Source organism: Contarinia nasturtii, unplaced genomic scaffold, assembly GCF_009176525.2.
Source record: "Contarinia nasturtii isolate CC-2019 unplaced genomic scaffold, AAFC_CNas_1.1 Cnas_scaffold_187, whole genome shotgun sequence".
NCBI lineage: Eukaryota > Metazoa > Arthropoda > Insecta > Diptera > Cecidomyiidae > Contarinia > Contarinia nasturtii.
In genome coordinates, this window is record NW_022197544.1 from 6,864,638 (window position 1) to 6,877,657 (window position 13,020).

General features: G+C 32.6%; 3 protein-coding genes across 4 annotated transcripts; all 3 read left to right on the plus strand.

The window, feature by feature from the left end:
* Window positions 1–3,069: 3,069 nt before the first annotated feature.
* Window positions 3,070–8,056, plus strand: LOC116352507 (serine proteinase stubble). Of its 2 annotated transcripts, none has more exons than XM_031785158.1 (9): window positions 3,070–3,396; window positions 5,549–5,850; window positions 6,044–6,369; window positions 6,444–6,585; window positions 6,893–7,081; window positions 7,182–7,230; window positions 7,361–7,512; window positions 7,578–7,685; window positions 7,783–8,056. In XM_031785158.1, exons 2-9 carry the CDS (start codon window positions 5,763–5,765, stop codon window positions 7,944–7,946), a joined length of 1,218 nt encoding a protein of 405 aa, XP_031641018.1. In that variant the 5' UTR covers window positions 3,070–3,396; window positions 5,549–5,762; the 3' UTR covers window positions 7,947–8,056. The 2 variants fall into 2 exon arrangements, with proteins under 2 accessions (XP_031641018.1, XP_031641019.1); XM_031785159.1 differs by having other exon boundaries at window positions 3,070–3,314.
* Window positions 8,057–8,621: 565 nt separating this feature from the next.
* Window positions 8,622–9,611, plus strand: LOC116336616 (neuropeptide-like protein 31). Its single transcript, XM_031760563.1, has 4 exons — window positions 8,622–8,769; window positions 8,851–8,923; window positions 8,992–9,219; window positions 9,292–9,611. Exons 1-4 carry the CDS (start codon window positions 8,761–8,763, stop codon window positions 9,303–9,305), a joined length of 324 nt encoding a protein of 107 aa, XP_031616423.1. The 5' UTR covers window positions 8,622–8,760; the 3' UTR covers window positions 9,306–9,611.
* Window positions 9,612–11,397: 1,786 nt separating this feature from the next.
* Window positions 11,398–12,957, plus strand: LOC116336810. The gene is made up of 3 exons (XM_031760954.1): window positions 11,398–12,228; window positions 12,383–12,426; window positions 12,502–12,957. The coding sequence occupies exons 1-3, from the start codon at window positions 11,466–11,468 to the stop codon at window positions 12,955–12,957; spliced, it is 1,263 nt and encodes a 420-aa protein (XP_031616814.1). The 5' UTR covers window positions 11,398–11,465.
* The last annotated feature ends 63 nt before the right edge of the window (window positions 12,958–13,020 follow it).

The following is a 13,020-nucleotide window of genomic DNA, read 5'->3' on the forward strand; positions in this document are numbered from 1 at the left end:
GCCGTAATTCTGATTCTAAATGAAGTGCAAAATTACATTTTGCTCTCGCAATTAAATGTTCAACAAAAGTGCTGAATCAAATCGCTTTTTTTACTCTCCACCTCAATTCATTAAAATCGGGAAAAAAAGTAATTGTCCAATCAAGAAGAAATACAGCAATAATAAATTCACGGCGGCACCATCACATTGCCGTCTAGAAGTCGGAGAAAACGATTATGTTTTCACCGTGTTGACACACGTCATGATTCATTGTAAATTACTTCCTGTTCGATTAATTTTTTTTCTTCTTTTTGTTTCATCTTTGTGTGTGTGTGTCTCATTTGCAATATATATGCATTCATTTCAATTTCCAATTTTTAAATCATCAATTCCATTCCGACTACATACACTCATCAGCCATACCGAATCATAACACTATAAAGAGAGCTTCGACCGAAAAAAAATTGCATAAAATTATAATAATATAATGACATATTGATTGATTTGAGCGAATGTTTTGCTTTCGGCTTTCCAAGTTGTTCCATTTTTCGCAGCCTTACCATTCATACACAAGAAACATAAATTGATCGTTTTCATGAGCAGCAAGGTGAAGGTCGTTTACAAAACCACAACACTCTGCTGATATATACTCCATGAAAATCAACATGCTATGGAAGCTGTAGATATATTGATGCAGTGTGCGCAATTAATTTCGAAAACACTAATTTAAAGAGTTGAAAGTTTTCCATTTCCTTTCGTGTATTTGTGTGTATGTAAACGTGAATATGCTTTAGTTTTTTTTTTTCATCACGGTGAATTTTTAATTTTTCTTTTTTTCTGTTAATTTATGTCTTCTGTTTCGAAATGATTTTATTATTTATTTGAACAAGTTTGATAAGATCACAATTCGATTTGAGCCCATAAAATTAAGTCGTAATGATTATAAATTTAAAAAAAAAATCTGCATGCAAAATTAAAAACAAATCGACATTTGTTTTTATTGCACTGAAATAAAATTGGATTAGAATTTGAATTTGAATTCGGGGCAAGAACCTCTCCAAAGTTTAAAGCCACCACAAAATCATGTCGATGCCGTCTGGGAATGTAAAATGAATATTATAATATTTTGTTTGTGTAACGTTTCAAAATGAGTAAAAAGAAAAGAAATTAAGAAAGTGGAATGGACCCGAATGGCGCCAATTTTCTGTGCGATCTTATTTATAGATTTCATTGAAGTTGCGTATTTTATTGCTTTACTGCCCATGTCATTTCATTTCGGTGCAGCTGGAATGAACTGAATATTCTTTGCTCAAAGATGAGAAAAAAGAACCATTAACACTTTTACAATCGACTGTCAAATTTGGTGCCTCGCCAAGATTATGCGAACGACTGTAACGAATATGTTTTACCGTTGAATTGAGTAAAATGTTGAAGTTAAGTGCTGATGAGCATTGTGAAATTGAGAGCAAATTGTCGTATATAATCTCAATTTGTTCAGTTGATGTATTAGATGTTCGCCCATTTCAGCCATTCTTTCAACGAATCCACGATGTAATTTTGAAGGAAAAAGTCAAGAACAAATTAGATCAGACAATTCGAAACGGTGGGAAAAAATAGAGATATACATTGGTGTTTACTTGAATACAGCGGATCGGATAATAGAAAGAAAATTTATTGCGCACATTTTGTTGAAGTGATTTTCATAATTGCATTTCAACAAGCGTCCATCGCTTTAATTATACACTGCACTGCTATCAAATGTAATTAGGTATGTGCTTTTTCTTCTCTTTATCAGCAATCGGACATTGTACCTATTAGAAAATCACTTTTGGTTTCTGAACAAGCCATCACTTATTTTTCACTCATTCTCCGAAAGCAAAATTTCTATTTTAATGCAACACAACAAAGAAAAAAAAAACAGCCTTAACGCTCACAAAGCGCATCACATGCATGTATTTTGTAAAGTGTTACTACCAAGAGAAAGAGACGAGAGCTGAAACATATAAATATATAGCATGTTCGGCAATCGTTCACCGTTTGATAACGAATCTCAAGTGTAGTATGATTTGCAGTTTCTTTTGCTTTCAAAGTAAGTTTCCAAATTTTTACAGAGTAGAAAGAAAAACCAGAACACTCAATGGTCACTCGGATAAAGCGGTCGATCACGGCAATATCAATAAGCAACAACCTTGACTTACTCACTGCTTCTTTTACACTGTTCTTTAAAGCATTCATTCCAAAATTCTTTTTGCATGCAGCATGAAAAAGTGCAAACCAAAATTTCCAACCAAAAAGACGTCCGGATCCAAAAAAAGGCTGTCCGTCCGAAGAAGTAAAAGTAATCGCAAATTTTTTCGAACAATGGGTATAAAAATCTTGGTCAGCCTTTTCCGAAAAACCATGTCCGTTTGCGACCTTTCCTCGTGGTCTTTTAGGCCCAAACCTTGAGGAAGGCTCAAATTAAATTGATTGCCTCCTTTTGAATTATAATCGTTTAATGAATACAAAAATCAAATGAGATCCCTTCTACATCAAAATTATGGTTTGTTTTAAAAAGTTCTCACTATCTCAAAAAACTGAAATAAAAAAATGAAGAAAAAACACAAACCAAGTTTTCATGAACAGTGTAATAATTTCACAAACAGTTATTCGATTCATTCAGTATACACGAGGCATATTTTGAATTTGCCATCATTTTCTTCGTCTTCATTTTTTTTCTTTCTCTTCGTTCTCTTACCAAACACACAATCATTGTAGAACCCGCTTTGAGTCGATGTGTATTCCATTACGTTTGTGTGCTGTTATTGCTAGTTTATCGGATTAAATGCTATGATGCCGCCGTACGTGTGTGAGTGTTTGTTTATGATTTTTTGTTCTCTCTCTCTCTCTCCCACTTTTGTTTCGCCGTCTTTGATTATGCTGTTTACGCTGGAGTTATTATTGTTGTTGTCGATTGTAGCCGCCGTTACATCTGCATGAAATCTCTTTCTCTTCTTTGCTGTGCAAAGAAAGCACCATATCTTCCAATCATATTCGTGTTCGCTTTTATTTTATTCACTGTGAAAACTTAAAGAGACAGAGAGTCTTTTACTTCTGTAAATAATTTTGCTCGCGTTGAATTGTGGTGATCAATCAGTTGCTATTGAAAAATCATAGGGTTTGGACTCGTGATGCTGTTTTGGGTCTGAAACAAATCCGATATTCTCGTTTAAAAAAGCATCGATACAAGAGTGTGTGTGTGTATTTTTTTGGCGCAATTTGGATAGTTGAATAGTTTTTGGTGACATTGATGCCTTTTCGGTGGTAAAACATTGAAAATCATTAAATTTGTGAAGGTGATTATGTGTGTGATAAAAATTTAAAAAAAAAAAAAAAAAAATTCATCGCTTAAATTGTGCGTAGGTGTATTGATGAGTTGTAAGTTCTTTAGAAAATTGACTCTGAAAAATTAAATTAAATGAAAAAAATAATGTTTATGTTGAGAAAATTACATACATTATTCACACTAAACGTTGATCCATAAAAAGCTAAAGTGAAATTGCGAACAAAATACTTGTTGAAGATGAAATGAAAACGCTGTGTGTATGATTTCTGTGTTTTTCTTTCTATTTCAAAATGAATCTATTGCGACAATTTCAATAAAATTTCAAATTGCATTGAATGAAACATGTTTTAAATACAAAAGCATCATGTGAATTAGATCGAATGAAGAAATGGTCGATTTTTTATGAGTTTCACGACCAAAATGCGTGCAACACGTTGAATGCCATTTGATGTTTATTATATTTCTTTGGCAGTGATGCGGTGTAATTATTTTATTTTATTTTCGTTGATTCTGTTCGTATGTGTGTGATTTCGAACGTGTAAATTCCCAATGAGATTGTGAACGATTGTTTATGCATTTCACCGGTCTGGAAAAAAACACACACGATGCAATGTCACAATTGATAGAGAAAAAACACATGAAACTGCTTCTATGAGCGTCTTACAATGATTTTCACATTTTACAAATGATGGAGATATTATAGAGAAAAAGAGAGAGATTGTTGCATGCGTATGCAATACATGTAGAATGTTTAAAATGAAAGCGTGCAGAGAGTATCATTTTAATATAAAATAGAAAGAGAAAAAGATGTTAAATCGAAAAATAAGAGCATTTTGATTCACATTTATGAAATGACATGAAACATCATCATCATCATCCTTACCCGGAAGTTTTTTCTCTTCATTTCTCGTTTGTTAAAGATTTTCCACAATTTGATTTTGCATTATTGACCTACCGCTATAGAAAGTAGACGTATACAATATCAAAACGGTGGAAAAGAACTTTTTTTCTATGGTCTGAATAGCGTAAACATCATAACACACTTCAAATAATAGCTGGCATGATAGACCAATTCCAATTTGATACCATTTATCTGAATGCAATCATTCGTTTGTTTTTACCATTTTCAATGTACCCGCGTTGTGTATATACTTTGTTGCGATGAAATGAAAACTTTTGGCCGCGGCAAAGAAATATTGACAAAACACATAGCAGAAAGCACAACTTGAATGGATTTCTATCAATAAAAGCTTCGTAAACCTATCAACAGCTATGAGCTTGCGATGTTTTAATTTCGCACTGAAAAGCATAAGGTGTTGAACAATTGATTTTGATGATAACATTGAACTCTATGGCACTTGTGAATCCATGGCATATTTTTTTTACCTCGAATCAAAACGTTTTTCTTCCAGTTAAAATTCAATTAATTAAACGGTACATCGGTTTTATTTTTGTTCATCACATTTTGAACACCGAATCGGTTACAAATAAAACAAAACAAATTGAAAAAAAGAGGAAGAGAATTGAGCTGTACCGCTAAAAGCATCTCGTGCCAATTTAGAATGACTGCGACGCAACGGTTTCTTTCTGTATATTTTTTGTTCTCTTTGTGTGTATTATAGTGTCCGAAAGAGGCACATGTGCGCGCCCGCAAAGTGTTGTTGGTCATTAAAATAAATATAGCGTTTATGAATAGTAATAATCTAACAAAATGAATAGACTATCCGAAGAAGAACCGGCTTTTCCTCGTGCATTTATTGTTTTCGTTACATTCTGCCCTACAAAAGAAAGAGAATAAAACACCTCACACCAGTCGGATGACATAATTTTTCTCCTCTTCTATCTCTTGCTCTTGCTGTGCGCTATCTCTGGCCATTAATGCTATTTTCTTCAAAATAATCTGATAATCTTATCTTGTTCTTTCTATGTGCGACCATTACACGCATTCCAGTATATATTCTAATTTACAAGCGCAACCTACAAAAAAAAAGATCACACATCTTTTGCATCGAAATTAGAACAAATTACCGTAGAATTTTCACTAAAACAACAACATTTTTGTTCGCTGTGGCTTACATTCTCTTGCATATTATTATCTCGTCGTTAAAATGAATATGATTAACGGTTAATTTCACTGAAATTATGAAATCAGCATTTTTTTTATCTTTCGTTGTTTTAGATCTTTTTTTTCGTATTTAAATTGGTTTTTTTTATTTCATGAATTGATATTCAATTGCATTGTAGATCGATTTCTCTGCAAAGATTGTGAACGAAAAAAATACGTGCATACGTAAAACGCGCTCAACCATCTGAGTCTGGCCAGCCACTGATTAATGATAACAGACGCTCAACGGCAGCGGCAGCAACAGCACCATCAACGTATGGATTTGGATTGGAAAACACGAAAAAGGCATTATTGTTAATGGATGTGAGCTGCACACAATTGCACACATGCTAAATGATGCTGACATGGCTTTTCAATCCAATTTCAATATTCATTCTTATCGCATCATCATGCGCGATTTGGTTGCCATTCTCTGAAGCAAGTAAGTGAAATTATAAACAGACACACACTCACACATTCATTCATAACATCGAAGTGATTCAATCACGCATCACATAGATTCACGCATATTTCCCAACCTGGTACAAGCGTTTTGCATTTTCCATTGCCAATGGAAAAAATGCACATTTTCATGTTTGCATACATTAAAATCAAATACTTTTTTCCATTTATAGATATTTTGCATTCGGTGCTTGGATTGCCCAGCGAATGTACACACAACAATGTGATTCGATCGTGTACATTGTCGTTTTCATGTTGGATTCAAGGTGGCCGCCATGCTGAAGGTTGTGGTGAAAATAAATGGCTTTTTTCATGCTGCATTTCCGAAAATGAAATGGAATTTAGCTCAGCGATTGGCATGAAAGCACCAATCAAATCAAATTACTTTGAAAATGAGTTGCCAACACGTTTTAATATGGCTAAAATAAAAACACAAATAATGCCTACATCAAATTTTAAACATAACATGCTGCGACGACGCATGGATGATGATGGAATGGTAATTGTTTGATTTCTTCTTCTTTTTTTCTGTCAAAACGGAACATGAATTCTGTGTATCTGTTGTCATTTCAGAATCAATTCGAATGTGGTGTCCCAAGAACAGCTCAAAATACAATTCAAAAGCGTATCATTGGGGGTCGAGTCGCCGGATTTGCTGCTCTTCCATGGCAAGCGCATATTCGCATTGCTGAGTATCAGTGCGGAGGTGTTTTAGGTATGATGTTGTTTTTTGTCATTCAAATAAAGCTTAAAAAAATATTTAGAAATTCATACGAAATTAACGATGATTTGAACGAGAAATTCAATCGTATTTCTTCTTTAATGTCATTTTTTTTCGAATATTTCTTCAAAGTTTTCAATTTTCAAACTATTTTATGGTAACGTTGGGCCACTTTCTTTGCTATTTAACCAAAAGAGTTTAACGATTTTGCTACATTTAAATTGGATCATAAAATTTCAAATGCGAGAGAGAAAATGTAACAACTTTTGACCCGAATAAATTTTTTTTATTATGGTTTTAGTATCGCGGCATTTCGTTATTACCGCAGCACATTGCATCGAACAAGCTCGAATGAAAGATATTATTGTCTATTTGGGTGAACTGGATACACAAGATTCGGGTAAAGTGCACGAACCAATGCCAGCTGAAAAGCACTACGTCAATCGAAAAATTATTCATCCCAATTTTAAATTTCGTATAGCGCAACCAGGTAAAGTAACGTTAAATCAAAAAGCGAAAGCAACGAAAAAAATATTCAGACACTCAAATAAATTGTTTTTTTTTTTTTTTTTTTTAAATTTATCAATTAGATCGCTATGATTTGGCATTGTTACAGTTAGCAATTCCGACATTTTTCACGTAAGTTGTTTTTGATTTCTTCAGAGATTTTTTATCGATGAAATTTATAAATTTTTCGTTTAAAAATGTGTAACATAAAAAAGAATAATTGGCATTAAGACAATATGAATATTCAATCGAACTTTTGTAGAAATCACATCTTACCAATTTGTTTACCGACAACAAATATTGATCTCACTGGACGACATGGGGTTATAGCAGGATGGGGTAAAACGTCATCAGATTTATCATCGGGACACACTGGAACAGGAATCCTACAAACGGCTTCCGTGCCAATAATAAGTAATGTCAAATTTCAAATGTTTTTTTTTTATTTTATTTTTTTAAGTTATTTTTATTTTGTCTAGGTGCAACGGAATGTATCAAATGGCATAAGAAGAAGAATATCTTTGTTGAATTGTACGAGGAGATGTTTTGTGCTGGTTATTCTGATGGGAAGCAAGATGCTTGTTTAGGTGGGTTTTCGTTTAAAATTATGTTCAGTAAATGCATGTATTCTGGAATGGAATTTTCATCCATTGAAATAATAAAAATGTATTTAAATATGCTTAGGTGACAGCGGAGGAGGATTGTATCTATTCGAAAATGGAAAATTCACTTTGGTCGGTATTACAAGTGCCGGATTTGGATGCGGCGTTGATCATCAACCAGGCATTTATCACAATGTTCAAATGACCACCAAATGGATTCAAAACGTTTTAAATCGATATTATTGAATTCATTGTCAAATAACCCTTCACATTATATTTAACAACCATAAATACGTTTCCTCCATTTTTGTTATTTATTTTTTCTTGATAACCCTCTGATTTTTCATCCATTAGTAATTAGGTGTTGTATATTAAAACAAAATATTTATTTATATATATATATTTTTTTTAATTTTAAAATGAATTGAATAAAACAACATTATTTTGTGTTTGAGATTTTTATTTGAATTTGTTTCATACAAAGTAGATACAAAAATATCTTTTTTACTTTTTCTCTTTTCGCACCTATTCGATAAAGATGATGTATAAAAAGCCAACAAATTATTCAAAAAAGGTTCGACGACAACATTGAATTTTGTATCTTGCAGTCAAATCAAATAATATTGATTCAGTCAATTTGTAAGCCGTTTAAAATTAGAACCTTCAATTAGCTGCGGAGTGTAAATTATATGGTCTATAGGAAACATGTGTTCCGATGTCTCGGCAATGAGTCAATCAGATATTATGAATCGAATCGTTGAAGTGAAGAGTGAATTTTTGAAATGTCGGTAGATGTATAAAAAACGAAATTTTAAACCAAAGAAATGGATTGAATCAATTTTTCTTGTTGTTTTCTCTCGAATTTTTCAAACTTGTTTAAAAATTATCAAAGTTTATATCATATAGAAATGAGATGCTCTGTAAAAAATCACATTTCAAAAGATCTCAAAATCAACAGAATCATTCTAATTGGTTGTTCTTATGTGAATATAAATTTGTTGTCAAGAAGTGATTTCATCATTTGATCATCAACAACGAAAGCGTTTGTTTTAATCTAAAAATGTCTCAAGTAATATATATACGTATCACTTACCTATGGTCGAGTATAACATTTCATTAATAATTGTTGTTTGTTTGAATTTTCTTATAGTTTGCGAAGATTTTTTCAATTTTTATTATTATGATCGTCTGGACTATGGCAGCTCCTCAACCACACGGTGGACGTAATTATCGAGGAAAACTTTCAATTAAAATTTCAGTGAAATGATGTGATACTTTGCAACATTTATAGATGGTGGGGGATTTGGAGGACATGGAGGCTTTGGGCATGGAGGCTTTGGGCACGGAGGCTTTGGACATGGAGGTGGTTTTCGTGGTTATGGAGGTGGATTTCATAGAGGTGGTTTTGGTGGCGGATTTGGATTCTACGGAGGATTTTATCGTCGACCATTTTATAGTGGGTTTTCTTCGATCTTCCCATTTGGATATCCTTTTCCATATCCATATTATCCGTATTATGGTTAGTGCATTGTGTCATTTTTTTTAAATTGATTTCAAATTGAGGTTCTCAATTTTAATTTATTTCTTCAAGGCTATTATTATTAATGTGCAGCAACGATTGAGCTTGCTTATATTCAATATATTTTGTCCGGTAAATGTATAATAATAAGTCACCGATAAAACTTAAGTCATAATGAGCAGTGTTGGCCGGGAAAAGGTTCAATCAAAAGGATTCAAAAAACATATACATTCAAATTGATAGACAAATGATCTTGGAAGACCTAAAAACCATCACATATTCCCAGAGAAGAATTACTCCTCTACTCCTTTAGGAAAATAATTGAAATTACTCTTCCTTGGCCGACTACAAAAGCTATAGAAATACTCCTTCTAATTTCTCAGACGAGCAATGCCCGAAACTGTTTAATAATATAAATTTATATTAATATTCTAAATTAAAATTATAAAAAAAAAACATTTAATTTCTTTTATTTATAATATTGAAAGAAGGATGTCAATTTTTCATATAACGAGTGAGTCAGCTGCATTTCGAACATTTCGTTCATACGAATATTCTAATGGTTTCATATCGATTTACTATTATTGACGATTTCATAGTATTCGTTTTATTTTATTCATATTATAATAAGGTTTTAATCAGAAAGAATTGTTAGGTTTTCACAGTACTTGTATGTCTACGTTGTCTCTCGTACGCAATTTTTTTTTTACCACGAAACCTAATTCCGTTTCCTAGAAACGTGAATCAAAAACTACTTATCTAACTTTACTGGATGATTAGGATGTTGCAAGGAATAAAAATCATTAGTTTTTTTTTGACGATATCTGATGACCGGTGTAAAACTTGGACCTTGAAAAGATACATATGTGAAAAATGTCAATTTTCTTCATTGAGTTAGTTTGAATAAATTTCGACAAACTACTACATACAAGAAATAAACCTGATAAATCATTTTGGGATTCCTATTAAAATATTAATTTGTAAGGTTTCCTTATAATATGAGAACATTTTATCAGGAAACTTTTGGTTTCAACACAGTGAAGTTGGATTTGACGTTTGGGCGCGTCAATTTATTGGGATTCCTGTTAAAATATTGCGATTTTATAGGAAACCTAACAAAATCATTTTTTCAATAGGAATCCTAAAATAATTTGTTGGGTTTATCTCTTGTGTGAGATTAGTATACTAAATTTGGATTTTCGAAAGTATTTCAACTACAACCTGAATGCATTTTGATTCGTTCTTACAAAACATTCATCAGCAATCAACAGGCTATGTGTTCGTACTGATTTAAGCGGGCACCGATATTTCAAGCGGGATAGCTATGCTCTTCATATATCCAAGATATGTGACGAGACGTATGTCGCAAACACACAGCCGACAAAAAAGTAAAAAAGCTATGTCCATCGAGTTTCCATTGTCAATGATTACCGCGATCTCGTTCTTTCTTATGTAAAGCATCAAGTGTTCGATTATCGTCAACTCTTAAAAGGTGTGACGTTATCACTTTTAGCGTTTAAATAACCTCTTTCAATAGCATGTGTTGCGATCACTTATTTCCTCTCGAATTATACCCAGATCTGAGTTCAAAAGATTCGCAAATTATTCTGAGTAATTTAAGCCAAGAACTTATTAATTCAATCAACAAACTGTCTTAACATCTAAAGAAAATCATGTCTCCAATTAAATCAATATGAAATTTAAATAGAAATAACAATTCCATTAAAGTAGTCAATCAAATCGCAATTAATATTCCATGTATATAGGAAGCTGGTTAATTAATCAATTGGATATCAGAAGTTGTCATTTTCTATGGAGAGTTTAATTAGTATTAGTATTATTTCAAATGATAATTGTCGAATAAAAGTCAAATCGCAGTAATTTTCGTATGTGATTAATTTTATATGAATGAATGCGAAATAGTCTGCTTTCGATTGTAAAAATTCATACAAGATACCTTAGGGGTTTCATACACAGGTAATTAATGACATAACAATTGTTGTGGTTATAATTGGGGGGGTTATCTTATATTTACCATATCATTCAACTTGTGCTTTGTCTAAAGACTTTCATACTTTTTTAGAGATCTAACAAATATGGTTCATATATAAATACGAATGAAATTCTACCGATGCCCTCAGTTATCGATTCAAATTTCGTGCAAAAAGTGTGCATATCCTTGAAAACGATTTTCACGTCATTGATTTTTTTCCCCGCAAATTTAAAACAATTAGACACAGTGTAAAATGTTGCCAGACTATTTAAAAGACGGTATCCATAAAATTGCCAAAACCGAAGGATTCATTGATTATGGTATCGAAATGAAGGCTGGCTCAAATCATGGTGATAATTTTTTCGGCGTCCTGATTGCAGTCACGTTGTCTGGTACACGACGTCAACAAAACGGAGACATTCAATCGGATGAACTTCATTTGCTGTGCAAAACACCGCCAACGAATGAACTTCAAGAAAAAGACATCAGCTTAACGGTGACATTCAATCGTGAAATTTTTATGTACACGAAAATATTGCCAGCATTCGTTCAATTTCAACGTGAACGTGGATTGAATGAAGCCGACTCATTTGTATCATTTCCAAAGATGTTTGCGTGTGAAAAGAACGAGGAAAATGGATTGTGTAGTTTAATTATGGAAGATTTGCGTCCGAAAAATTTTCAAATGTGGCCCAAGGAACAAACAGTCCCATTAGAACATGAGCTATTCGTTATGCGTGAACTGGGTAAATTTCATGCGGTGTCATTCACGATGAAAGATCAAAAACCAAACGACTTTCGCGAATTCAAACAACTTAAAGATATACTTTATAATGTTATTTCTAAAAAAAAACCATTCAAATCAGCATTGCAAAAATTAATGGATCGTGTCGTTGACACACTGGAGAAGCCCGAGCACAAAAAACTCATGCAAAATTTCCGAGACAGTTTTACGGAAAGAATGGATAAATTGAAATCGGATCCATATTGCGATGAATTTGGTATATTAACGCACGGTAATTATTATTATTAATTTTTAGCTCGTACACTGACAAAACTAAGGCTATGATTTTTTTGATAAACAAATGTAAACCCCAATAATAAAAATCAAATGAAATTGCCCTGAAATTGATTGAAAACTCATTTGAATCAAAATTTCATTCAAAATAGGTGATTGCTGGAATAATAATTTCATGTACCAATATAGCAATGAGGTGAGTAAACTGCAAATAAAAAAGAAATTAGATTTAAAAAAAAAAATTAAATTTCGATTTATCTTTATCTCACAGAAGAAGCCGTTGAATTCAGTTTACATCATCGATTGGCAACTTTCTCATTATTCTCCACCTGTAATTGATCTACTCTACAATATTTTCTCGGGAACCGATCGTGAATTGCGCACTCAGCATTATGAAACGTTGTTGAAAACATACCATACATCATTGAGCGAAACAATAAAAAAGCTCGGAAGCGATCCGGACAAATTGTATTCGTATGATAATTTGACAATGCAAATGAAAAAGTACGGTGAATATGCATTGTTATACGGGCCATGGATTGTTGCGCTTAGGTTGGCCAAAGGAAAGGACATAATGAATGTGGACGAATATATTGAAAGTATTGCACGAAACGAAAATGTTGAAATGATCGGTATATTTGACGATGAAACTCAAGCCGAATTCAGTCGAGTAGTTAACGGTCTTCTCACTGATCTTGTCGATTATGGCTATGTAAAATGTGAATAGTATTGTAAAATCAAAATATGTACTGTTTTAAAAATGCAAACATGGATTTATATTTAATTTTTA